General features: G+C 23.9%; 4 protein-coding genes across 8 annotated transcripts in view; 1 reads left to right on the top strand and 3 right to left on the bottom strand.

Annotated features, from left to right (window-relative positions):
* Positions 1 to 2,496: 2,496 nt before the first annotated feature.
* LOC132918516 (HIG1 domain family member 2A, mitochondrial) lies at positions 2,497 to 3,671 on the bottom strand. The gene is made up of 3 exons (XM_060979775.1): positions 3,516 to 3,671; positions 3,267 to 3,430; positions 2,497 to 2,887 (listed from the first exon to the last, which is right to left on the bottom strand). Exons 2-3 carry the CDS (start codon positions 3,421 to 3,423, stop codon positions 2,685 to 2,687), a joined length of 360 nt encoding a protein of 119 aa, XP_060835758.1. The 5' UTR covers positions 3,424 to 3,430; positions 3,516 to 3,671; the 3' UTR covers positions 2,497 to 2,684.
* An 832-nt stretch (positions 3,672 to 4,503) lies between these two features.
* Positions 4,504 to 5,655, bottom strand: LOC132918514 (exosome complex component RRP46). The gene is made up of 5 exons (XM_060979774.1): positions 5,454 to 5,655; positions 5,284 to 5,397; positions 5,102 to 5,223; positions 4,900 to 5,040; positions 4,504 to 4,823 (listed from the first exon to the last, which is right to left on the bottom strand). Exons 1-5 carry the CDS (start codon positions 5,524 to 5,526, stop codon positions 4,638 to 4,640), a joined length of 636 nt encoding a protein of 211 aa, XP_060835757.1. The 5' UTR covers positions 5,527 to 5,655; the 3' UTR covers positions 4,504 to 4,637.
* Positions 5,656 to 5,795: 140 nt separating this feature from the next.
* On the top strand, positions 5,796 to 11,292 carry LOC132918513 (solute carrier family 25 member 44). Its single transcript, XM_060979773.1, is given in 6 exon segments — positions 5,796 to 6,296; positions 6,706 to 6,998; positions 8,507 to 8,674; positions 8,676 to 8,694; positions 10,469 to 10,596; positions 11,079 to 11,292. Coding segments are annotated over 6 exon segments (984 nt in total). The 5' UTR covers positions 5,796 to 6,112; the 3' UTR covers positions 11,271 to 11,292.
* Positions 11,293 to 12,691: 1,399 nt separating this feature from the next.
* Positions 12,692 to 26,377, bottom strand: part of LOC132918512 (CAP-Gly domain-containing linker protein 1-like) — a 32,127-nt gene continuing 18,441 nt past the window's right edge. For all 5 annotated transcript variants that reach the window (XM_060979770.1, XM_060979768.1, XM_060979771.1 and 2 more), the window contains 11 exons: positions 22,571 to 22,711; positions 18,192 to 22,486; positions 17,932 to 18,057; positions 17,759 to 17,849; positions 16,036 to 16,108; positions 15,854 to 15,968; positions 15,453 to 15,561; positions 15,224 to 15,371; positions 15,017 to 15,152; positions 13,105 to 13,295; positions 12,692 to 13,001 (listed from right to left, as the gene is read on the bottom strand). In XM_060979770.1, coding sequence (XP_060835753.1) covers positions 12,955 to 13,001; positions 13,105 to 13,295; positions 15,017 to 15,152; positions 15,224 to 15,371; positions 15,453 to 15,561; positions 15,854 to 15,968; positions 16,036 to 16,108; positions 17,759 to 17,849; positions 17,932 to 18,057; positions 18,192 to 22,486; positions 22,571 to 22,711 — 5,472 coding nt within the window. In that variant the 3' untranslated portion in view covers positions 12,692 to 12,954. The remainder of the gene's footprint in view (positions 13,002 to 13,104; positions 13,296 to 15,016; positions 15,153 to 15,223; positions 15,372 to 15,452; positions 15,562 to 15,853; positions 15,969 to 16,035; positions 16,109 to 17,758; positions 17,850 to 17,931; positions 18,058 to 18,191; positions 22,487 to 22,570; positions 22,712 to 26,377) is intronic.

Here is a 26,377-nt window from a genome sequence, read left to right on the forward strand (position 1 = left end):
TTGATCAAAGACACATTCAAAGTTTTTATAATTTTTAATAATTATTTAACATTATTCATAAATTAGTATGACGATGTACGATCTCCATTATTATTACCTTTCAAAGATTTTGTTTTTACATTTTATTTAAATGATTAGATAATTCTTAGTAAGATAGGTAGTAAAGTAAATATACAATTGTATTCCTTTATAAAAATAACAGTCCGGTATCTATATGGTTATTAAGTTATTTATTTTCAAATAGTTGGCCATTTTAACTCTATCCACATATAGCTGGTGTTTACCAATGTCTGGTGTTCATTAACTCGTAACTCACTATTTTATTCCTAAATATCATTAGTCATTCCAAGCGACAAACAATAGATTTTTCCTTCCGTCATTATGTTTGATTTTATCATTAACTAGACTTATTATAGAGCTCAAATATTTTGAAAAAAAACCAAAAGCAAATGACAAGTTATTAATAGATTTTGAAGGCTGAATATACTTATTGTGAACTGTTAAGTTGATAATATCTATATCTATTAAATAATAATAGGTATATACTGCATATATCTGGAAATTTATGGGATTTAAAATTTTGTTGAGATAATGATTTAAATCGAATGATTTTGGATCATCCTTGTTCTAACTTGTGGCCAGCAATCACAAAATAAAATCAAACGTAGAAAATCAGAAAATTAAATTTGAAAAACGAACACGGTAGCGTTACCTGGTGACGAAAGTGAGCGACGATAGTGTTGAACTTTATAGCCTCATTGTTCATTGATAATTCAATAAATTAAATAAATAACTTATATACATTATACATGTATAATGATAAGCGAAAATACCTTCCTAAAGAGTATTAGTATAAAATACTAATACTTAGTATTTTATTAGTAATAATAAACTGCAAAAAATTACTTATTGATAATCAATTTCAGTAATTTAAAATTAAATTTTACACATTACGAGTTCAACGTACTGATTTGAGTTTGACTCTGATAATTACTTTTAAAATATATTTGAATTTATTATGAAGTCTAATTTAAATCCTTTCAGTTAAAATTGTAAACATTATTTTAAAACTGAATTTTTTTCCATAGAAATTTCTAAAAATACAAGATATTTTAAGAATAATAAATAATGAGTTGAAAGATCAAAAATCGACTCTATAATAAATTAAAATCAAAAATATGTTTTAAAATTATTATCGAATTAAAACTGCAATAACTGTACTAATATTATTAGTAGGTCATTAGAACTCACGTCATTTTGCTCCAACAAAATGGCAGTGTAAAAACTCCTTGATGAGATACCATAAAAGCGGATTCACGACAGTCTTGTACCTAAAATGCCTATACTGCGCGCCGTGATAATAATTTTGTATTTTTTTTTCATTAATGTAGCATACTTTACGATTACTACACATGCAGTCTGATTTAGGCTATTTTACTATTTTAGACTTAATTATGATGAAAAATATAAACCTTATTCATTGGTTGTGATATGGGAGGGGGAGGGTCACACTGCATTTATTATGATTAGGCACATTTAATACACAGCATAATTTTTCATAAAATACATTAATAATAAATAATCAAGCCTAATATATTATTATATTCAAAATTGATCACCTTTTTAAGATCATTTTAAGTTATACTTAATTATTGCAAACTGTTAATAATAAAGCTTGTCTAAACAAGTTCTGTGCTCTTATTTTTTGTATGAAGAATTGCTAGCCGCTAGATGCCACTCCTATTTTTAACAATAAAAATATTCAATAATATAATAATTATTGATTAAGACTTTTCTGTATTTGTTTAAATTATATTATTATAATATTAATTTTATAAAAAAATTTGTATTTAAGATTTAATATCATAAATCATAATTAAACATAACATAAACAAAAAATTCTTGTAGTATTTGGATATTTTATATAATCTATTTAAATATATAAAAAGATATATTTTTAAAATATTAATTTAAAATAATGTAAGTACTAGAAAGTAGCAAATTTTTAATTCCAATTGTTATTAATGGTATTATATACCAAAAAAAAATCTAATCTTTATAGTACTATAGTAAATTTAAAAAATATATTTCTTTATGATGGCAATGTGACAGATCTAGTGATCTATATAAACTAAAGCTGAAAGTCCATACATTAATAATAATAATAAATAAATAATAATTCAACATGTGACATTATGACTTGAAATGTTCAAATTTTTATATGAAATCAAACCAAATCAAGTATTAATTATTAATTAATCCAAGCATTAATATTCGTACTATGTATAATACATATACACGAGTAGTACTTACTTATCAGAAAAGTATGAAATTAATAAAGAAACAAATATCCTAGAGTAAAATTTGAAACTGTGTAATCTTATACATATGTCTATTATAAGTAATTGAAAATATATCATTGTGAAAAATTAAGTCAAATACCCACCAAGAAATTGACTCCAATATCCTATTTCAATAAGTTATAGATACTCAAAATTGATATTCAAATCAAGACGTTATATTTTCTAATTAACTAATAATATATACAAATATAAGATAAATGCAAACGCCAATTTTTAAATAGCGTGCTAATAAGTAATCTGTGTAAAATGTTAAGTTTATAAGTTATAAAAAATAAAACAAATAATTGGACTGTAGAACAATATGTAACTTGGCAAAAATCATTATTTTAAACCAGTTACATGAGTGTCTTCTTCAGTTTCTTTCAATGCTTTCATTCCTTGATAAAACAGACCGCCTAATATAGCTATTAAAGTAAATCCTTGAGCTGCAATACGTCCTCGCATCATCATTTGAGATCTTACTCTGTTACCATCATACATACTCTTTAGACCTACACCTAAAAATCCAACAGTAACCAATGCACCTAAAAATGAAAAAAAAATAATATAACATTATTTACAATTATTTTTATAAACGCTTAATTAAAATGTAGCAATATTTTAATTTAATTGCAAATATTGGTTATTAAAAGAAACATAAAAAAATAGAATAATTTACCTACTAAGAAAAACCATAAAATAGATTACATGTGATGGTTAAATTACAATTCACCATGAAAAAATAAATACAGCAAATCAGCCGTAGCACTCCTGTTATGAAAATATTCAGTCATAAAGGTTAATATAATGCAATGTATCTGAATGTTTCTGTATCAACTTATGGTCTTTACAAGATATTATAAAATTTAATAACTGAGGAAACTAATTTTTCCCTCACCATTATTAATTTGTAAATTAACTTACCAATAGGCACTAATGGGTTTTCTTTAAATTTCCTTAAAAATTTATTGCCAACATCTTCCATTTCAGCTCTAACTTGATAATCTGGTTTTTGGCCTTTGTCCGTTTTCAATTTCAACCATTCCAGAGCTGCATCGTTGCTTTTTTCAGAATCTGCCATTTTGATACTATTGAGGTAAATATAATATTACTCTTTTGTTATTAATATAATAAGGTACCTATTGCATAAGCTTAATTTAATGAAATTATCACCTATAGAAAATTCAAAACATATAACAATTACAATAACTTCCTTGGTTCTTACACAATATAGTGAATAAACTGAATTACTGAATAGTGATTAGTAATTATAGTTAATAGGGCTTGCTTACACCATACGAGGAAATTTTCACTGATAAAAAATCATGTGATAAAAGTTTTCGAAAAGGATAACAGAAAAGTAGTATGAACGTGATAATATCTGTAGTTCTACAATACATTTGATCCAATAGTTTTTTGTTCCCCAAAAGCATCTGTTCCAAAAATATTTGATCAAAATAGTAAATACGAAATAGATAATAGTAATTAATAAATTAATTACAAAAAAACTTTTTGTGGAAAAAATGGTTGATGCAATTATATCATAAACGGAAAAATTATTTTTTAAATCCAGTATTAAAGAAAATGTGTTTATAGAAACAAAGGCATTGGAATAAACAAGTTGAAAAAGTATTTTGTCTTTTCATTTTTTTATTTGTAAATTTTAGTGTTTACCATAACAAAATATATATATTTACAGTGTAATTCTTTTATCATATAACACTCATTATTTCAAAAAATATTCATGTTTTTAAAAACATTTTTTTACATAGTTTCAAGTTGTTAAAAAAATAACGTTTTTATTGAAAAATTATATTTTTAAATATTTTTTTAAGTTTTTACTTTTTTGAAAGACAACATAGTTTTGATTTCATATTCCAAAGCAGAATAATTTTCTGAGTATTTTGATACATAAAAATCAAATTTAGGGCGAGTAGTTTATGAGTTATACGTATTTAAAGTTTTGACAAGCGGAGTAGTGGACAAACATTTTGCGGGGTAACCTCGTACCGCTCCACTCCACGAAACTCAACTTAAAATAAAATTTTGTGTCAAAAAAAAATGATAGGAAATAGAAAGTGCCTCATAACCAGATTCAAAAAAATTATTTTTTTTTATCTTTGTTGGTTTAAATACTCTAAATAAACTGTATTCAAAAAGGTCAATGGTATGAAAATTTATTGCTCACATAAGAGGTTCACAATCAAAAATAATTAACATTATGTTTAAGTTTTTTTTTGTTTTACATAATCAACATTTAATACAACAAAAGCCAAACAGTAAAATATTAGACATTTAATTGAAAATAAAACTTTTTTTTATGACATTTTCATAAAAATTAAAAACCTCTTTACTAGCTGTGTAACATTTGTTCATACATTCCATATATGTTTTTTGTGAGAATTCTCCGGTAGTATGTGATGTTAACAGAAACCTGGTTTCAGAGTTTGCAAACACTAGTGTAAAATATGCAACAGAAGACTGAAAAATATATATAAATTTGTACATTATTAATACAGCTGGAAGTTTACTTATTCATAAGTTACAATCATCATACATTTATTTGTGATTCATCTGGATTGAGAATGATTTCTTGGTTCTCGGTGACTGCACAACTAACGGCTGCATATAAATGATGCATAGCAATACCAGAATTCATCAAAGCCAAACAAGAAGCGTTCAAGCAAGTGGACAATAACTAAACAACATTTATATCATTAAGACTAAAAATTTAAAAATAAAAAATAAACTACACATACATTTCCTCTGTCCTGCATTTCTTGGACTGTTACAACAATTGTTGTCCTGGGGTATTGTTCAACAACTAGGGACTTTTCACATGTTGATTGCATTATACCTTCTAACATTTTATCATGAACAGCTGTAATAAATTTAAATAAACAATTACTGTTTTACTCAACTAATATTTATCTATAAGTACTTATGCTTCCAGTTTTTCGTCTAAAAGTCACATCCACGGTAGCACGGTCATACATGCATTTACTAGCTTTGGGTTCAAATGGTCCAACAACCGACACAGAAACGGTACTTTTACCTAAATATAAAGTAAGTATTCAAGATATAAACAGCAAAAATCATTAAATAATTTACCTTGAGATAAATATGCTGATCCTTCGGTGTTTCCTAAAAAGCCTAGTTGGCATTTCAGAAAATCTTCAGACATTTTTCTTAATTATAGGTACCTTTATGAATTTGGTAATTTGGTAATTAGTTTCGTAGATGCGTTTTAATTTTTTAAATTTTAAATTTAAATTGTTTAGGTATTTTATTATCTTTATTTTAAAAATGTACCTGCGTACAAGTATTAACCTAAAAGTTGTGGTATTTGGTTACAGTGATAATATGATACAATCATAGAGTATGGTTTATTGATACCATAACGTATTTATCGTATTTAACGATAAGAATATAAGATTATTTTGACTACTTACTTTTCAGTAGTACTAGAGTCACTAGTCCTAATACTGTAGTATTTGAGTCCAGAAAACTTTCAGATTAAATTGATACAATTTTTTTGTTGTACTCCAACCGTTTTAAAAAAAAAAATTAATTGCATTTAATTATTTAAAATTCAAATATGCGAATAGGCAGCCACTTACCTAAAAATGTTTTAATTTTGTGTTTTTAATGTACAAGTGCTTAAAAAATTGTTTTTACTGTTTCTTTTAATATATAAGTAAATATTATAAAAAAATATGCTCTAACATTTAATATACGCTTTGTATTTTCTATGAAAACAAAACAGAAAAATGTCTGAACCAAGTAAGTTAACTTCAAGATCACATGTCTCAACGATTGAATGGGATATGATGGACAAGACAAAATTCTTACCATTGAGTATGTTAAGCTCGTTTTGTGTTCGCTGTACTCTCTATCCATTGACTTTAATTAAAACAAGACTTCAAATCCAAAAACATGGAGAAATGTATAAAGGTAATGTTAATTATTTTAAAATTCATTGTACTCTAAAATTAACAATAAATATATTTGATGTACAAGGTAGTACAACGATCACTATGTTTTTTCCTGACTTGTTATGACAACTATCAAGTTATTTTGACAACCGGTTTGGGATAACAAAGTGTACATAAGTACTATAAATGTTAGTAGATAACTTTAAACAAAACGACCATAATTTTTTATTATAATTCTTAAATCAGTACAATACATTAACTTTGTTATTAAGAACCTATAAATTATTTATAATAATAAAAATTTTAAATTCTAATTTGTTTAAAAAAAAAATTAACCTTTTTAAAATAAGTATTAATTTGTAATGGTTTTTTTTTTTAATCTGATTAATCATCTTTGATTCATTATTATATAATAATTCTGATTTTAGGTTTGCTGGATGCGGCTAATCGTATTTATCATACAGAAGGTATGTCAGGACTTTATCGTGGTTTTTGGGTAAGTTCTGCCCAAGTATTGTCTGGTGCAGCTTACATTGGCGCATACGAACAAACTAGACATATGACAGCTCCATACTTACAACAATGGCCTGAAATTAGATCAATGGTTGCGGGAGGTGTGGCGTCTGTTTTTGGCCAAACAATAATCGTACCTTTTGATGTGGTCAGTCAACATTTGATGATGCTCGGTTTGTCAACTAGTAATACAAACAAAAATAAAATAGTAAGTCTGTTTTATATTCCAAAATTTGTTTTATAAAAATAAATATTTTGTTATAATACCAGGAATAGATGAAAATACAATTGTCTTTTTTGATAAAGATGATAGTACATATTTATTAATTATAATCAATAATTTTTCAATATTTTAGTTTTATTGGTTGTGTAAAATCATTACATTAGATAATGATGTACTTTTGACCTTTGTTCTTAAATATTTAAGAATGTGAATCTGGATATATTTTTCTTAAGTTTTTCTATCCTATAAAAATATTACTATTTATAATTAAGACTTTGCTATTCAAATATAATTAAATTTAAGCAATTATAAATAATTCAACTATATCAAAATTATTTTTCTATTAGTAATATATTTTTTATTGTTTAAATGAAAATTTAGTTCATCCTCATTCCTCACTTTTAGTAAGAATTAAATTTGAATTTAAGTGTATGACAATTACTACATATTTATGCGGTATGGTTGATTCTTATGTATTAATCTAGAGTTATTATGACTATTATTACTAATAAATTTAACTATCTAATGAATAATTTATGATTATGCAGTATACTATACTTTTTCATATATTATGTATATCATTTATTGATTTATTCATAAATAATATAAAATTATTTTGATGTTTAAAGATAGGTACTTATATTATTTTTGCTATAGTATGTTGCACATTTAATTTGATCGATCAAGCGCGTGCATGGTGTGACTATTTAAATCAATGGTTCATAAATTTATAACAGTAAATAATAATTCTGTAAATATAATAATTTTAAATTCCCCACCTTATGTATGCGCTATTATGAGTAACCCTGACAAAAAACCATCTCCTGATGTGAAATGATTGAGTCGTCACATTTGATGTGAAACATACTATACTACTATAGTATATATAATATGTCAAATTTTAATTTTATCCATATAATTCATAGACCATAGGTACCTATGGTAATTAAATAAAGTTAATTAATTAATTAATTAATTTCATAACATGCTTATCTATTTATTGAAGTAATACTAGAATATGTTTAGTATGGTTCATTATACTATTGAATAAATATTAACTGTAATTATGACATAATGATTATCAAAAATTAAATATTGTTTATTTAGTGTTAAGTTGTACAATAGTGTATACACATTATTGTTAATTGTAATAGGTAATTTCTAATGTTTCATTTAAACTATATAATATTATATTATATTAATAATGATATTTAGATATAATATAAAATATGTAAAAATAGTTAAACAATTTAAAATAAATGTTTATTAACTCAGCAAATTTAAAAAGATAATACTAAGTAATTGATTATAATTAATTACCAATAATGTTTCCAACATTAAATTTATTTATAAATCATAATTATTAACTATTATAATTGATGTTTTTATTTAAATTAATATTGTAGTTTTCATTAACTAAACTATTAAGAAAAATGATATTTTTATTGATAATAACTATATTGAATTATTAAATTTAAGTTATTTTATTTTAGATATATTTTCGTCCACTGGGTATTCATTTGGACATTTCAAAATCAAAATTTCGTACCACATTAGATATTGCTCAATGTGTTTATCAACAAGATGGTTTTAAAGGATTCTACAGAGGTTATATAGCCTCGGTTTGCACTTATGCACCAAATAGTGCTTTATGGTGGAGTTTTTTATACAATATTTCAAGGTATTTACAACTAGTTATTTCATTAAATAATTGTGCAATTCTTTCTAGATTGTATTTTTTCACTAAGCCATTTAATATTTATGTCAAATTACAGTTACATGTAAATTAAAAATAACTTTTTGTTTTATTCAATAATTTAATTTAATAAATAATTTAAAATTTTCTATTTAGTATTTAATGTTGTGTTGCTGTATTATTTTTATAGTAGGTGGTATTTATTCAATTATCTAACACAATTTTGCAAATTCTTCATTGATACATTTTTATTTATTTCTTTTTGCTTATTGTTCTAATCTTTATAATTTTATTAGAATGGTATTTAAGTATTTAAATAGTATTTTTGGGCTCGGTTTGATCGATCTTGGGTATTCATTACACAATATGTACAGTAGAACCTCATTAATCCGGACTATATGGGGCTCTAGGTTGTCCGAATTATTGAAAGTCCGGATTAAACAAAATAACCAAAAATCGTAAATTATAAATTTAAAAAAAAATATATTGGATATTAATTTATTATTCAAACTAAATATAAATACATATGTATGTCTTACAAATATTTAACCTAAAAATACATGATACATAATACATATAGGATATTTTTAGAATTTGTTTTCTCGTTTATTTTAATCTATGACATAAACTAGCGTAATTTACGTATTATAAATGGCTGTCCGGATTAAGCGAAGTCCGGACTAATGAGGTTCTACTGTATTATATAAGTAAACCTGTTCACAATTGTTAGTAGCTATTATCATTCATTAAGACTAATAAGAAAATGTAATAAAAATGTTTTTCTAATATATGAAACATGCTATTTCTAACTTGGTCAAAGTTGGATTTTGTATTTGTAAGTGATTTTATACCCATACTCATGTGCACTATGTCACATTAAATATGATTTATATTAGATATTTTTTGGCTGCTAATTGCTATTTATTATTTATTTATATTTTGATACTACGTTTTTATAAATTTCCTAACCACCGTTTATTTCTCAGTGACTTTAAGGTTTTTATTTATTTATATGAATAATGATTAACAGTTTTGTTGAATGTTGTCTATGAAACTAAACTAACTGTAATAGTGACCAACTTGTTTCTATGTTTAATGATTTGTTTATACTTCAATATTTTATCACAGTGGTTCCCAACCTTTTTCATTCTATTCCCCTCTTGTAAATTTACTAAAATCTCATCCCCACCTCCTTAAATTAGAGTTTACTTACGAAGTAATAATATTAAGTATAAGAAAATATTATTGAATAATTTGAATATAAAAACAAAAATATTAATAAAAAAAGTTAATTTAATAATTTGAAACTGTTTTTATTTCTTACCTTTTTCTACATCTAATATAGTAATTTCAATTTTACACATTAAAAAATAACATAATTTTTTTCGTAGTTCCATCATCACTATATTTCCCTTCTCCCCCCCCCCCCGAGCAGATTCTAAATTCCACCCTGAGGAGAAATTCCCCCCAGTTGGGAACCACTGCTTTATTCCTATACTTAAATATTTGAACGATTATTGACTTAAATTATTTAATTAATAAAACATTTAATTGGTAGCATGCAACTTAATTTATTTCAAACATAGGTTGACAACATTTATTTTTATAAGAGTACTATACTAAATTGGAAACTTTTGAATTTATTGATGATAGAATTTTGGAATTACATGAAAATAATGATCTATAAAGATCAATTGTAAAAATATTCATTGTATGATATTATTTATTATTGTAATTTTGTTTTTTTGTTAACAATTAGATCAACTTGAAAAAAGGTGTCCAGTAAACACTTCACTTTTATTTTTGCAAAGCATTTCAGGAGTATTAGCTGGCTTCACTACCACTATGATAACAAACCCCATGGATACAATAAGAGCACGATTACAGGTAATATAAATTGGACAAAATTCTTAGATTTAAATCTTCATCTAAAACTATTAGACTTGGGTATGTTGTATAATGCAGCATATTATTTTTGTGATACAATCTTTAAAATGATTTCTTTTTTTTAAATTTAAGAAAATTATTTTGGCATTTAAAAATATTTTATATATTTAACTTATTTAAATAACTGTTAAAAAATCATCAGGTTAATAAAAGTCATGCTGAGACACTAGTTACCTATGACCTTTTCTGAAACTTTTTATTCAAATGCAACTTACCTATCTATTAATTGTAATTTTGGACACAATAATATGTACTTGATAAATTAAAATGAAAATTGATGTCTTATTAATATATTAGATATTATTAAACTATTTATTAATATTTTTCAAGTTGCAACATATTATTGCATTCTACTATAATCGCTGATCAAATATATTATTAAATTAAAAGTTAAATTAATGAAAAAAATATTAATTACATAGGTTCAAAGAACAAACTCTATTGTTGGTACATTCAATGCCTTATGGAAAGAAGAGGGCATGTTAATGTTCAGTAAAGGACTTTCTGCCAGATTGGTCCAGTCAATTTGTTTTAGTTTTACAATTATTTTAGGTTATGAGAGCATCAAAAGAGTTAGTGTACTTCATGAGTACAAAGATCATGTACGGTGGTAATATGAATCATACAGATCAGTAAGTAATCTTACTGTGAAATTTTTTTTATTGTTTGTATTTTTTTAAAGGAGTACATGCCACAAAAAATAAGTTTATGTAGATTAAAGTATATTTTATTTAAAACAGCTGTGACTATATAACGGTCTATCCAAACTTTAAGTGCGATTGCTTCATACATCGATTTAACTAACATCACAAAATAATATATTTTTAACCATCATACATCAGATTTTACTAAAATGTATTTGTATTACATTAAATAAATGTTGAATCATAGTTTTAAGAAAAAATAATATGTGTAGTGTGCTCCTTTAATCATTTTAAATAAAAATGCTAAATGACATATAATATGATTATTGATTTACGTTATGTTTTGTTATGTTGACAATTTGACTTGTTTATTTATGTATGTATAGTCAACATTTATTTTTATTGTTACCTTCAGTTATTTTATGTTTACGTTGTTTATGTTGTTAAATGTGTTTCACTTCTAAAATTATAGACTTATCACAATGCAATATTGATTTAATTTTTTCATCTTAAGGTTTTATGTATTTTTTATTTTAAAAGTTACATTGTATATCACTGTTAAGAATATAATTAATTGTATTATCATTGTGAAAAATATAGTTTCTTATGAATGTATAAAATTCAAATTAAAAGTATAATCAGTTACCAAATTATTAATTTAATGTGATCTTATTAATGTTCAACACAATATACATGCATATTATTAGATGGAAATTTATTTGTTGATATAAAAAAAAAAGAATGAAGATAATTAATATTTATCATAAATTAGATTTTTTTGAAATTCATAGACTACCACAAAAGGATTTATTATAATTTAATGTTTTTAGTTGGTTGGTAGTGTATATTTTTTGTGATTATGTTCAGAAATTTGAATGCAATGTTTGTGAAATGTTTAAAATCAAAATTTTTATTCATTACTAGTCTAATCCAAATGTTAATACAATTATAATTAACATTAAGTTTTTCATTTAAACTGAACATTCAGCAATGTTAAACAATTTAAAATATATGGCATATATGTATATTTGTTTTAGTTCATTGTTCACAAACAAAATATCTGTTTTGTAATAAAAATAAGTTGATAATACTTCAAATAATTAAATAATAATTACACTTAAACATTATTATTATAAGTTGCATACATTTAACTAGAATTATAATATGGTTATAGCTAAAATATGTAAAGGAAAACCCTTATTCAATGAAAACACCAAAAACAAATTTAAGATTAATGAGGATTAAGAGGAGCATTTAAATTTGTTAATAATGTTGGGAAAGTATTGTGAATTTCTTCTTTAAATTTTTTATAACTGAGCCATTTATAAATTTGTATTAAATGTTATGAATTTATGATAATAATATTATACATAAACAAAGTTGTAAATACATTATACTACATAATCATCAATTATATTATATAGTACAATACATAATCAATGGTGTAACTTACCATCTAAATTTTAATATCACATTTTAAATTCTATAATAGGCTAAAAATAAATAATTTTAATTTAGAATACTTATTAAATTAAAAGTGTACTTAAAATCAGTCTTACTGAATAATAATTCTAAATAATAATAATAACAATAACATAAATTTACTAAACAATTATCTTGATATCAAGCAATCAGCAACATGATACAAACCAAACTAAAATGTTAACGAGTTGTCACATTCATTAGCTGTATGTCCAAACACTATAAATATTAAAAAAAAAAAAAAAAAAAAAAACCATTTGTTACATAATATAATAGATTTCATTAAAAATATATTAATATAAGGTAATAGGAAATTACTTACTATCACAACATACACAAAAAGGTTCATCAATCATTTTATTTGAACTATCATTAACCACTCTTCGTTTCCTTTGGAATTTTGGAGATTCTGGTTTTTCAGGACAATCTTCAGTATCATGAGAATCAAATATTTCACATCTTTCGCAATAAAGACGAGTAGTTCTTAAACGTGTTTTTTTACTGTTTTGTTCTCTGGAAATAAATATAAGACAAATTTTGTATAAAATTATATTTAGATATATTTAAAAAACCATGTAAAAGAACAAATCACAATAAAATTCACAACTAATCTCAATCAAGTAAAATTTTGTAAACAAATTTAGTGGTTCCCTAACTTTTTAACTAGCGGGGTACACTATTTCAGGAAAGAATCAGTTACAGTGTCATACCATGAATACCACGGTGAACACGAATAAAAGATGATAAATATTAGTTCTTATTATTAACAAGGTCGAATATAAAAACGAATGTGCATACAACACATTAATATACCATAAGTCATATAACCTTAAGACAAGCTTACATAAAACATATAATTACTTAAGGTTATACCTTATACCTACTTTGGATTCCATAATGTAAAAAATATGTAAAGAAATAAAGAAATTGTAAAGATTTTAGACTTGACTTAAGCTATATTAAGTTTGATTGTTATATTCAAATTAAATATGCTTTTTTTGCACATTTAAAAATAAAAATACTTAATAAAGCTAATACTAACGGCACAATTTCTAAAATCTTATACATTAAAAAATAAAAAGTTATGTATTGTGACATACAAATAAAAGAAAACAGGAAATTTGAACCTTTACTGTTATATATTTGGAATAATAATATAGTAGGTATATTTTTTGATTATTTATTTAGAAATATAAACTATTATACCCAAAACATTTTTAGCAATAGTTTCCTGAAAATATGGTATAAACAAATTAATGGGTGATCGAGTAGCTATACATAAATGCCCTATCAGAAAAAAACTTGGCTAGGTATCGCCCCCTTCCCCTTCAATAAAAAATATCTGGTGCCGCTACTGCTTATTAATAACCAATTTAAAGCGTCCATATTAGTAAAAATATACAAAAGTTGATAACACTAATCAAAGTAGATCCTGGGAAGTTGAGAATATGCAAAGTTGTCCAATAGATCAGTAATAATAAAATATATAACTTATAAATATATTTCACTATAAAAAAAATAGTTTAGATAAAGTATCAATTTTCGGTTTGTACAGAATTGTTTTTTAGCAGCTTTAACTTATTATTATAAATAAAGTCATGACTAAAAAAAAGGTAGGTACTGTTCTGCTATATTACAGAAGTTAATGGATATCTAAATTCACCTTTTTTATCTTATTCAGAACCTATTCTGAGCGGAGACGGTATGTCAGCCTAGTATATTTTATATTATATATTTTTTAAATTGCTATCAGATAAACTATTTTATTGTACTATTAGTAATATAGTAGGTTGAATTAATTTGTTTCAATAACACTGCGTTTTTCATTATTATATCGTTAGTATTTAATTATTATAATATATTTATATCAAATTATATTATTATTATTAACTTTTAAGTCAATACAACTTTAACATAAATAATTTTTCTACTTAAAATTATCATTAAAATATTAATAAGACTTATGAACAAAGAATTTGAAACAAACCAACAAATCTAAAAAAGTATTTAAGTATTTAAAATGCTTTTTTTTGTATATTTATATTTAAATAAATAACTAAATACTTTTTCGTTAAAGAATTTAAATACCTATTTGAAAACTTTTAATAAGTAATATCTTCACAATAGGTTTACTGTGACACTAACATACCATGCCAACATTTAGGAACTACTGATATACATTATACCACAAATTAAAATTAAGTCATGATAATTATTATATTTTAGGTACTTACACTCCAGAATCTAATATTTGTGTTTCTAGTGCTTCAATTTTAAATTTATTATCAGACACCTTAGCATGAAGATCGGCAATAATATTGTTTAACAAATTTATTTGCCAATCTTTTTCCTCCAATATTTTTTCTGTTTCTAAACATAAAATTAACAATTTAAAAAATATGAAATATTTTAATTTTGTTTTAAATACTAAAATTACTAACCAGATTTAGTATCACTTTTAACATTTGTCGGAATAGAGTTGTCATAACTAACTATTAATTTTTGAAGTGTTTTTTTATCATTCTCTAAACTTTCACATTTAGTTTTGAATTCAGAATAACGATCATTTTCTGTTTTTAACTTGTTAATCTGATAATAACATTTAAAATTACTCAGGTAAAATATCTAAATAATAAAATATAAATATTTATCAATGTTATTCAAATCAACCTCTTGTTTCAATGATAGATTTTCACATTCCTTTAGCTTAACATTGTTCTTAGTCGTTTTGTATAATTTTTGATAATCTTCTTTTGAAATGCTATCAGGGTTTTTCTCACTAAATGCATAGAAAATTACAAACATATTAGCAATGATTAAACAGTATTTATAGATAAAGTATACATAATCGTTAATCAGTAATTAATTAAGGAATAATTTAACGATAATATAATATTTAAACATTGTAAAACTTTTAGCCAAACAAATTTTATGTTCATTAAGGTTTTTATAATTATTTAAATGTAATAATAAATACCTCCTGTTTCAGTGAAAACTTAATAAAAATGTTTAAATTAAATATATTTTTTAAGACATAATAACTAATAAACATTAAAATATAACATTCTTACATCTCATACTCAGAAACATCAGTTTCCATAACGGCAGATAACTTTTTATGTAAGCCTAATATTATTGAATTTAACATTTTAATTTCTTGATTTTTTTCTGCTAATAAATGGGCTTCTAAAAATAAAAATAATAAATCAGACCCAAATATAATCGCAACCCAAAATATAATACAATAAATTACCAGATTTATCTGTATTTTCTTGAGCAATATTGTTTTTGGATTTTTCTGTATCCTTTAACTTCCAAGAATTCAACTAAACAAATACAAAGTATATATTTCTTATTAATTTTTGATCATGAAGATAAGTGGGTTGTCCGATAAATAAGGTAAAAAAATATACTATAATAAACTATTAAAAATGAATTTATTACTTTAATATAATAAATTAGACATATTTTTTTGTTTTTTTTTAGTTGCTATTCAAATTGATACATTTTTCCCAACGATGAAATAACTTGAAAATACCATTTTAGAAATATGCAGCACATTTTTCATCAAAATATTTGGGAACTTTGTTATGACTTCTTCATTTTAAAATGAATTCCTTTTGAGTGTTTCTTTAACAGATTAAACAAAAACAATCTGGAGGTGTCAGATCCGGTCTTAGCGAATGTTTGGATACTTCCGAAAATTTTTTAAGCCAAAATGGTTATTCCCGCTGAATGAGGGGTTGCATTGTCAGGCCCCGGGCTCCACGCTCATGCACTTGTAAAATTGTTTGTAGGCCCCGCTAAAAGAGTTATGCCCCGAGCCCAACAAATTGTAGGGATGGCCCTGTGCATTGTCATGCAGCAGTTTCACATTTTCTGAGCGTAAATGCCCTCTTCTCTTGAAACTAAATTTTTCTTTCAATTTTTCAATTGTTTCCATGTAACTATCAGTATTGTTTCATTTTTTTTTTTATAAAAATTCAATCAGAAAATTCCCTATGCATTCCAAAACAGAGAAGCCATCACTTTTTTTGAGGAAATTGTCTGTTTGAATTTTATTGAAACTGATGATTAAGGATGCTTTCAGGTCATCAATTCTCGTTTTTTGCAAGAAATAAAAAAATGAACTCATGTCTCATCACTTGTAATGAGGTGCTCAATGAAGCTTTCATTATTACAAACAAAATTAAAATGCTCTTGGGATATCCACTTGTGTTTTTTTGTAGTCCACTTTAAGCATTTTCGGAACCCAATTCTCACAAACCTTACGTAAATTTAATTTCTATTGGACAATTTCATGCACAGTAGGTAGTCTCTGAGAGATTAAGTTGTGTGGTCATTTCCATAATTTTGAGTTGTCTATCCGATCGTAGCAGTTTTTCCACCACCCCAATGGTTTCAGCGGAGGACATGCTTGTTGGTCATTATTTATTGCCTCATCAACAACACTTTCTCAACCAGAATTATATTTTGTGCACCAAACCGAAGGTTAGGTTAGGTACACTTTTTCAAGACATTACAAGTGGGCAGTGGGTCATAAGCTTTGTTTATATTTCGATGAATTTCAGTTGAAAAACATTTTGAAAATTAAAAAATTGAATGATGGCAATTATGTAGCTGATGGAACACTAAATTATAATACTTAATATAAAAGTCATAATACTCATACACATAGAACATCGTTGGTTATCTAAATTGTCAATTCTGCCCATATTGGTCCATAGTTAACGCTAAAAATAACTTTGTACCTTATTTATCGGACAACCTATGTACATTATTATTACACATTATAATTTTTTTCTAAAAAAATTTAAAGTATTTCAATAAAATAATTTATACTATACTCAATAAAAAATATTATATTATTATATTTTGTAAAAGTATACAGTCTACCTATATAGTAAAGTAACTATTAATGTAAACAAGTCCTGTGAATATATTTTTATCCAAAAAAAATTATTTCTAATGCTAACCTCAGTTTGCAACACTAAAATTTGATTTTCTTTAATTTTTAAAATATTATAAGTTTCTTCATATTTTTTTTCAATGTTGTATTTTTCTTGCCTACCAAAAAATAAATAAAATTAAAAATTAAAATTATTATTATTATTATTATTAGTTTAAATATTATAACTAGTTAGCTCACATAATGTTATCATTCTTATGAAGTTGATTATTGTCACCTTCAATGCGTTCATTCAAACGATGATTTTCATCTGTTAGCTCTTGAATACGAAATTCCAAATGAGATTGGGCACTATGACTTTTTTCACTAAAATAAAAATTTAAAGTAATAGAATATTATGGGGTTAACTAATTACATTAAATAGATAAATATGATTCGCATAATTATTATTCATACAAAAATTTCATTATTGGTTATCTGGTCTTAATATTTTTACTCACAGTAAAGCTTTTAACTGACTCAATTCATCATTACAAGAAACAGCAGGTTTCAACTCTTGAGATATCTGAATTTTTAGATTTTCAATTTCACGGTTTTTATCATTTAGTGTCGATCGTAGCCTAGAACATTCAATCTGTAGTTCATCAATTTGTTTTTGGATAATTAACTTTTCACTATCTAATCGTTCAGATTCAGTTTTAGTTTTAGTTGTTAATTCAGTATTGAGAACTTGTTGTTTTTCAATAGTTTTAATCATTTCTTCTTTCATATTCATTTTGGATACGTTTAATAAATCCAATTCAGTTTTATGTTGTAACACATTTTTTTCCAACTCAACTTTTAGTGATTCTAAATTTGATGCTCGTAATTTCTCTTTTTCTAATTCATTGATGGTGGATTCTAATTTCAGCATCAATTCTTTTTCTTTATTATTTTCTGCAAACTGGTGTAATTGGGTTTTCAATAATTTAATTTCTATATCTTTTTCATCCATGCACGATTTAATACGAGTATCAAATGATATCTTTTCGACATTTAATTTATCTTCTATAGTTTTTAAAAGCTCATGAACTTCATTTTCTTTTTCTTTGAGCCTCATACTAAAATCTTCTTTAGTCTGTGCAATAAGACTGTTTAACACTTCAACCTTCGAGTTATTATCATCTATGATTTTAGTTTTTTCTTGGACATCTTTCTTCAATTCTATTATATCATGTTCTTGAGTTCTACTGATCTCCAACTGTTTCTCTAAATTTGACTTTGAATTCTCTAAAATATTAAGTTTTTCTATTAGATTTGAAATTTCCTTATTTTTTTCATCCAATGTGTGCATAGCATGTTTTTCTAGTACTAATTTTTCATGCAATAATTTTTCTTCCCCAACTTTTATAAGCTCCTTTATTTGGTCTTCTTTTTCTTTCAACTCAGAATTAAATCTTTCTTTACACTGGGCAATTATACTATTCAACTGTTCAATATTTAAATTATTTTCATTGATTAATTTGGTTTTTTCTTCAGTAGATATTTTTAGTTCAGCTATTATATTTTCTTGTTTTTTGCTGGTTTCAATTAATTGTTGTTCAAAGTTTGTTTTAGAGCTCTCCAAAATATTAAGTTTTTCCATTAAATTGGAAATTTCTTCATCTTTTTTATCCAACAATACTTTATTTTGTTCTTCTATTTGTTTCTTTTCATTGATTAATTTCTCTTCTCCAACTTTTATAAGCTCATTAATTTTATTTTCTTTTTCTTTCAACTCTGAATTAAACTCTTCTTTACACAGCACAATCTTATTATTCAACTGTTCAATGTTTAAATTATTATCATTAATAAAATTTGTTTTCTCTTCAATTGATATTTTAAGTTCAGCTATTATATTTTCTTGTTTTTTGCTGGTTTCAATTAATTGTTGCTCAAAGTTTGTTTTAGAGCTCTCCAAAATATTAAGTTTTTCCATTATAATGGAAATTTCTTCATCTTTTTTATCCAACAATACTTTATTTTGTTCTTCTATTTGTTTCTTTTCATTGATTAATTTCTCTTCTCCAACTTTTATAAGCTCATTAATTTTGTTTTCTTTTTCTTTCAACTCTGAATTAAACTCTTCTTTACACAGCACAATCTTATTATTCAACTGTTCAATGTTTAAATTATTATCATTGATAAGATTTGTTTTCTCTTCAATTGATATTTTAAGTTCAGCTATTATATTTTCTTGTTTTTTGCTGGTTTCAATTAATTGTTGCTCAAAGTTTGTTTTAGAGCTCTCCAAAATATTAAGCTTTTCCATTATAATAGAAATTTCTTTATCTTTTTTATCCAACAATACTTTATTTTGTTCTTCTATTTGTTTCTTTTCATTGATTAATTTCTCTTCTCCAACTTTTATAAGCTCATTAATTTTGTTTTCTTTTTCTTTCAACTCTGAATTAAACTCTTCTTTACACAGCACAATCTTATTATTCAACTGTTCAATGTTTAAATTATTATCATTGATAAGATTTGTTTTCTCTTCAATTGATATTTTAAGTTCAGCTATTATATTTTCTTGTTTTTTGCTGGTTTCAATTAATTGTTGCTCAAAGTTTGTTTTAGAGCTCTCCAAAATATTAAGCTTTTCCATTATAATAGAAATTTCTTTATCTTTTTTATCCAACAATACTTTATTTTGTTCTTCTATTTGTTTCTTTTCATTGATTAATTTCTCTTCTCCAACTTTTATAAGCTCATTAATTTTGTTTTCTTTTTCTTTCAACTCTGAATTAAACTCTTCTTTACACAGCACAATCTTATTATTCAACTGTTCAATGTTTAAATCATTATCTTTAATGGTTTTAATTTTATCTTGAATTATTTCATTTAATTGTGTCAAATCTTGTTCATGTGATTTACCCATTTCTAATTGCTTTTCTAAATCTTGTTTTATATTTTCTAAATCTACAATTTTTTTGTTGAGTATTGAATTTTCTTTATCTTTTTCATCTAATATTACTTTAGTTTTTTCTTCTAATGACAACTTTTCTAATTCCATCTTTTCTTCTCCAATTTTTAACAGTTCCTTAATTTCTTTTTCTTTTTCTTTTAGAATAACACCATACTCATTTTTGGTCTGTGTAACAAAATTATCTAATTCTTTAATTTTTATTTGATTATCATCTATAATTTTATTTTTTTCTTCTATTATATCATTTAAATTTTGAATATCCTGGATGCATATTTCATTAGAAACTAATTTCTCTTCGAGATTCAACTTTAAATTTTCCAAAAACTTTAATTTTTCTAAAAGATCCAAATTTTCTGACTCACTTGCTAATTTTTCATTACTTAATAATTCCAATTCTGATTTAAATGATTTACAATTTGATGCAATATTTACTTCTAATTCATTAATTTTGTTTTGTAAATCTTTAATAGTCGTTTGATACTTTAAAGTTTCATTTGTTAATTCAGTTTGTAAATTAGCATTACTTAAATCTTGTTTTTGTTTTTCTGTTAATGTCAATTCAAGTTTATTGGATAGGGTATTTATTAGTTCATCTTTAGTAGCTAATTCTAAACTTTGGCATTTTAATAAATTATCTTGTTCTCCTTCTAACTGCAATATTTGTTTTTTCATAGAATCTAATTCATTTTGTTTTGATAAAGTTAACTCATTTAATGATTTTTTAAGATTTTCTATTAAAATATTATTTTGTTTCAATTTATTTTCTAAGACATTTGTTGCATTTTCTGTTTCTTTCACATAATTTTCATGCTTTTCTTCTAAAATAGATTTTTCGGATCTTAAACATGTTAATTCATCTTCAATAGTTTTCAGTTTTGTAGTAAGTTCTTTTTCTAATTCATTTTTATTTAAATCTTTTTGAAGTTCTAAATCACTATATTTTTTCTCTAAATTGGCTATATCATTAGTTTGATCTTGTATAGATTTTAATGCTGCTTTTAATTCCATATTTATATTTTGGTTAACATTTTCAAGTGTTTCAAGTTTTTCAAGATTGTTTTGTTGAAGATGTTGTATTTCTTGATTTTTATTTTCTGATAAGCTTTTTAATTCTTGTTTGAGTTCATTTTCAATTTTGATATGATTCTCTTGAGTTATTTTCATACATTGTTCTTTTTCATCAATGATTACTTGGTATTCATTTTTTAATTTTGATAACTCGTTTTTTAAACTATTTACGATATCATCATGTTCTTCATTTTTTAATGCACTCAAACATTTTATACCTTCATTTAATTGGTCAATCATCTCTTGATTCTGTTCAATTTTTTTTTCTTTTTCTTCTATTATTTTGGTTAGTCGTTCTGTGGTAGCAGATAAATTTTCATTAGCTTCTTTTAATAAACGCTCATGATTTTGAGAATTTTCATTCAATGTTTGACGTAATGTATTTAAAATTGCTTCTTTATCAACTACTTCTGAACTTAAATTAGACACTGATTTTTGTAATTCATCTTCATTATTGTCTATTAATTTTTTTAAGGTTTCTAACTCTTCTTTTACTCTACATAATTCTTCTTCTTTTTCAAAAATTTTCATTGTCTCTTTTTCTATATCTTTAGCTAGATTTCGTTCTTTAGTCAAATCTAATTCTAATTCTTTAATTTTTATTAAAAGTTCAGCATTTTTATTTTGTAATTCAATATTGACAACATTTTGTTCTTCATTGGTGAACTGTAAATTTTGAACTTTTTCTTTTTCATCATCTATTTGTTTTTTTATATTATCTAATTGATTTTGTAGCATTATTATACCATTGACTTGAATTTCTGATGGTTGTTCAGACTGAGCCTTAAAAAAAAAAAAAAAATTAAACTGCCATATTGATAATACAAGACAGTAAATACTTAAATAACTTATAATGTTATAACTTACTTTTAATGTTTCTTCCAATCTTTTTTCAGCTACATCAGCTTGATTAGCTGCTTTAATAACTTGTGAACGAAGGAGTTCATTTTCATTTTTCATTTGAGTTAATTGTAATTTTAATCGATCCATATCTGATACTTTCAATGGCTAAAATAAAATACCATTATATAATTTAATAAATATTTACACACATCCAAGAAAACAATAATTTTGAGAAATATTTATTATATATTGTTGTATGATACATAAGCTTTAAATAACCAATAAGAATTGTTTTTATTATTAAATACACTTGACTAAATTACTATCACAAAAATTATAACCTTAAACTAAATAATTTGAATATTTGTTCACTATTTAGTTTTTAATAATATATTTTTTATTTAGGAAATAAGTTTAAAATGCTTTTGAAACTGAATTTTGTAAACAAAATAAAATTTCCTAATTTATTGTCCTAAACTGGCATATTACATATAAGATGTACCTAGTAAACTATGATTTAAGCATTTATATTACTGTAAAAACATTGTGTTTAATATAGAAAAATAATTAAGATATATTTTGTTCCTAAATTTTAAATTCAACTTTAAATAAATTATTTTATAACTTATTATTTTACATGGCTTATTATGAATAAAATATCATAATATACTGAGACAAATCTTATACAATTAAACATACTCGTGTATCAAACCATAATTCGAGGAATAAAAATTAATATAATTATAGAAAATTACAAACTTATGATTTAAAAATTGATACTTTTAAGTTAAGTTTATCTATAATATAATTTCCATTAAATTAAAATATAGAAATTCTGAGAAATTGATGCAAGCAATCTCAGTCCTCTATTCAATTATACATGAGCAAATAATAAATATTAAATTAATATATTGAAGATCATACTTTAGAGCTTCCAATTTATAAATATGTGTTTTTATTTACATGGTTAAATTGAAAATAGTGATTTGTCATCAGAGAATCAGTGCTTGAATTGGGAAAAATTAAGTAGAGGAGCTCAATCTAACGATTTAAAAACTGCGTTCCAAGTGCACAATTACTAATTACTTAACACAGACCAGTGGGGCACTTGCCCTCCCCCTTGCCAGCCTTACATATATTTTAAATACCACTTTTCAGCTACACAGATATTCTAATTCTACCTTCATACTAGTCCACAGAATAGATATGTACAAAAAAAATAAATAGGGTCATAGAAGTGATAATAATAATAATAAATAAATAAACCATTATCAAAAATAATTTTGATACTAAAAATTGTAAAATTTGTAATATTATAATTTGAAATCAACATTTTAATAAAAATTAGTTTGGACATAAGTTAGTGCCGTCCCCTCATTCCCGTGAAAATATAAAGTTGGGGTATGCAAAAAACAAATAGTAGGGGAGCTCTGTCCTCCTGCGCACACCCCCCCTCCCCAATTTGAGCACTGTAGAAAATTCATAAATTTTCTTTTTAATATATATGTATAATTTAAATTATTTTAAAATTTTAAAATAAATTTTTTATTTAAATCAAACAATTATATTGTTGATGTTCTTTATACTTATTTAATATGTACCTACAATTTGATAAGAAGGTATTGATAGTTATTTTTACATATTATATGTATTATTAATTGTTTGATACTTAAAAATATTTATTTAGAGGGATATAACAAGGAAATTGACAATTCATATTTAAATAAAAATGAATAGACACTATTAAAACTTACAAATTCATCTAGAATTATCCATTTTCAAATACATAATATACAAATGATATACTTAATTATCATGATAGTTTGATAATTAAATTATTCTTAATTTACTGATTACTGTAGTGATAGTCTTCAATTCAGACTATACTTGAGTATCAGAATACGGTGCTACTATAATCCAGCATTTAATTAAAATACTATATTTTGAAAAATTATATTTGTATTTTCTATTTAAACTATGAATTATAAAATCTGATTTAATTGGTAATGTATTAAACTTTTTTACTATTAAATTCCATATAAATTTAAGTATACATATATGTATATAGTTTGTTTAAATGTAAACATGCAGAATAATAACAACCCAAATAATCTAAATAGTAAATATATACCTTTTTATTTAATAAAGTATACTGAATATTTTTCATAGACAAATGGGTCAACCTACCTAAAGGCAATAATGTCTTACCTTTAGTTTTAATTTGTGGTGTATCTATCAAAAGGAATAATGAGGAGTTGTTCACTTTTCTATTTATATAAATGTATACTTTTATGTCTATATTTAAAAATATTAAAATATAAAATTAATTTATAGAACACATTTTTTAATTTATAATTTTTTGAGTACACTAGTATAGTAGATACATACTACATAGATCTTTGGCAAAATTTGCTTTAGAAAACGGTCTTTTATATATGTACTAACTTCTTACTACTAAACATATTTTTGAATTTGACCACTAGTTTTATATTATCTTAAATAAATAGCCCTTCATAAATTGCCAACATCATAACTTTTAAACTAGAACACTTAAAGTTTAAGCATAAAATATTATAGAATTTAGATTGAACTAATTGAAATATTAAACATGAAAATCAGATAAAAATATAATTGAGTTTATGGACAGAAAAATTAATTAAACTTTACAAGACACTCAATATCACATTAAATAACTTAATTACCATGAAGTACAATATAATGGTAAAAAATCACAAGGATTTCAAGGCAGGATAAATGAAAATATACAAATGAAAATTATTTTCATTACTTGGTGAAAAAGAAAACATTAAAAAATAAAAAAAAAATGTAACAAATAGAAACAAAAAAAATATAACAAAAACAATAAAATTAGATATAAAGTTAGAATAGTCTAATAAAAATGTGGAACAATAAATTAAGATTACATTTATTAATAATTTGATTTAATGATTTTATCTTGTAGTGCATTTGTTAATAATTTAGACTTTGGTGTTTAAAAATAAATAAAAACATTGCATTAATGTTTATACCAATAATCAAATATATGTTTTAGTTTATACAATAAATGATGGTTGATTTAATAATAACCAGATTCCCATTGCGGATGATAGGTTTCCACAAATCTCACTTCTGACTAGAAATTTTAACAAAATAATTAATATTTTATTTAAGTATTAAAAAAATAAATTATAACCTATATTTAAAACAAAATATTATTTTTTATTACATACCAAATTTGCGTTGTTCAAAATCATTAAAAAAAATTGAATTACTCTGTTATTGAAGATATTAATTTATTTTTGGTTTTAATAGTTAATTTTCCTTCACCGGTATTGGATATAAAATATAATATAAAAAATTATCAAATGCTTCATTTATGTTTTCTTAGTTATTAAATAACCCTACTATTTATTATATTATAGCAGTATTAAACTATATTAATCAGTTATAATAATTATTCTAGTGAGTTCTAATTTAAAGCTTATGTACCACGTATCATTAAGATATTTGAATAAAATATCCATTTAGTTATGTATAATCTATATTCTTGTATAATACTATTTTAAATTAAAAATATACTACTTACTATAATATTATAATAATTATTAGTTAAACTTAGTTTGTTTAATTGTACCGTTTTAAGATCACCATCTACCAAATATTTTATATACAACAAACATTGTATTCTTTGTATTTTTAATTTTATAGTTAAATTAATCAAATTAAGTAAAACATAACCTATTACAACAATCAATAGGGAAATGTTGTAATAAAGTCCAAGACAAATTGTTACTCAATAGTTTAAAATGAAAACGTAAATTGGCTATAAAT

This window comes from Rhopalosiphum padi, chromosome 1 (assembly GCF_020882245.1).
Source record: "Rhopalosiphum padi isolate XX-2018 chromosome 1, ASM2088224v1, whole genome shotgun sequence".
Lineage (NCBI taxonomy): Eukaryota > Metazoa > Arthropoda > Insecta > Hemiptera > Aphididae > Rhopalosiphum > Rhopalosiphum padi.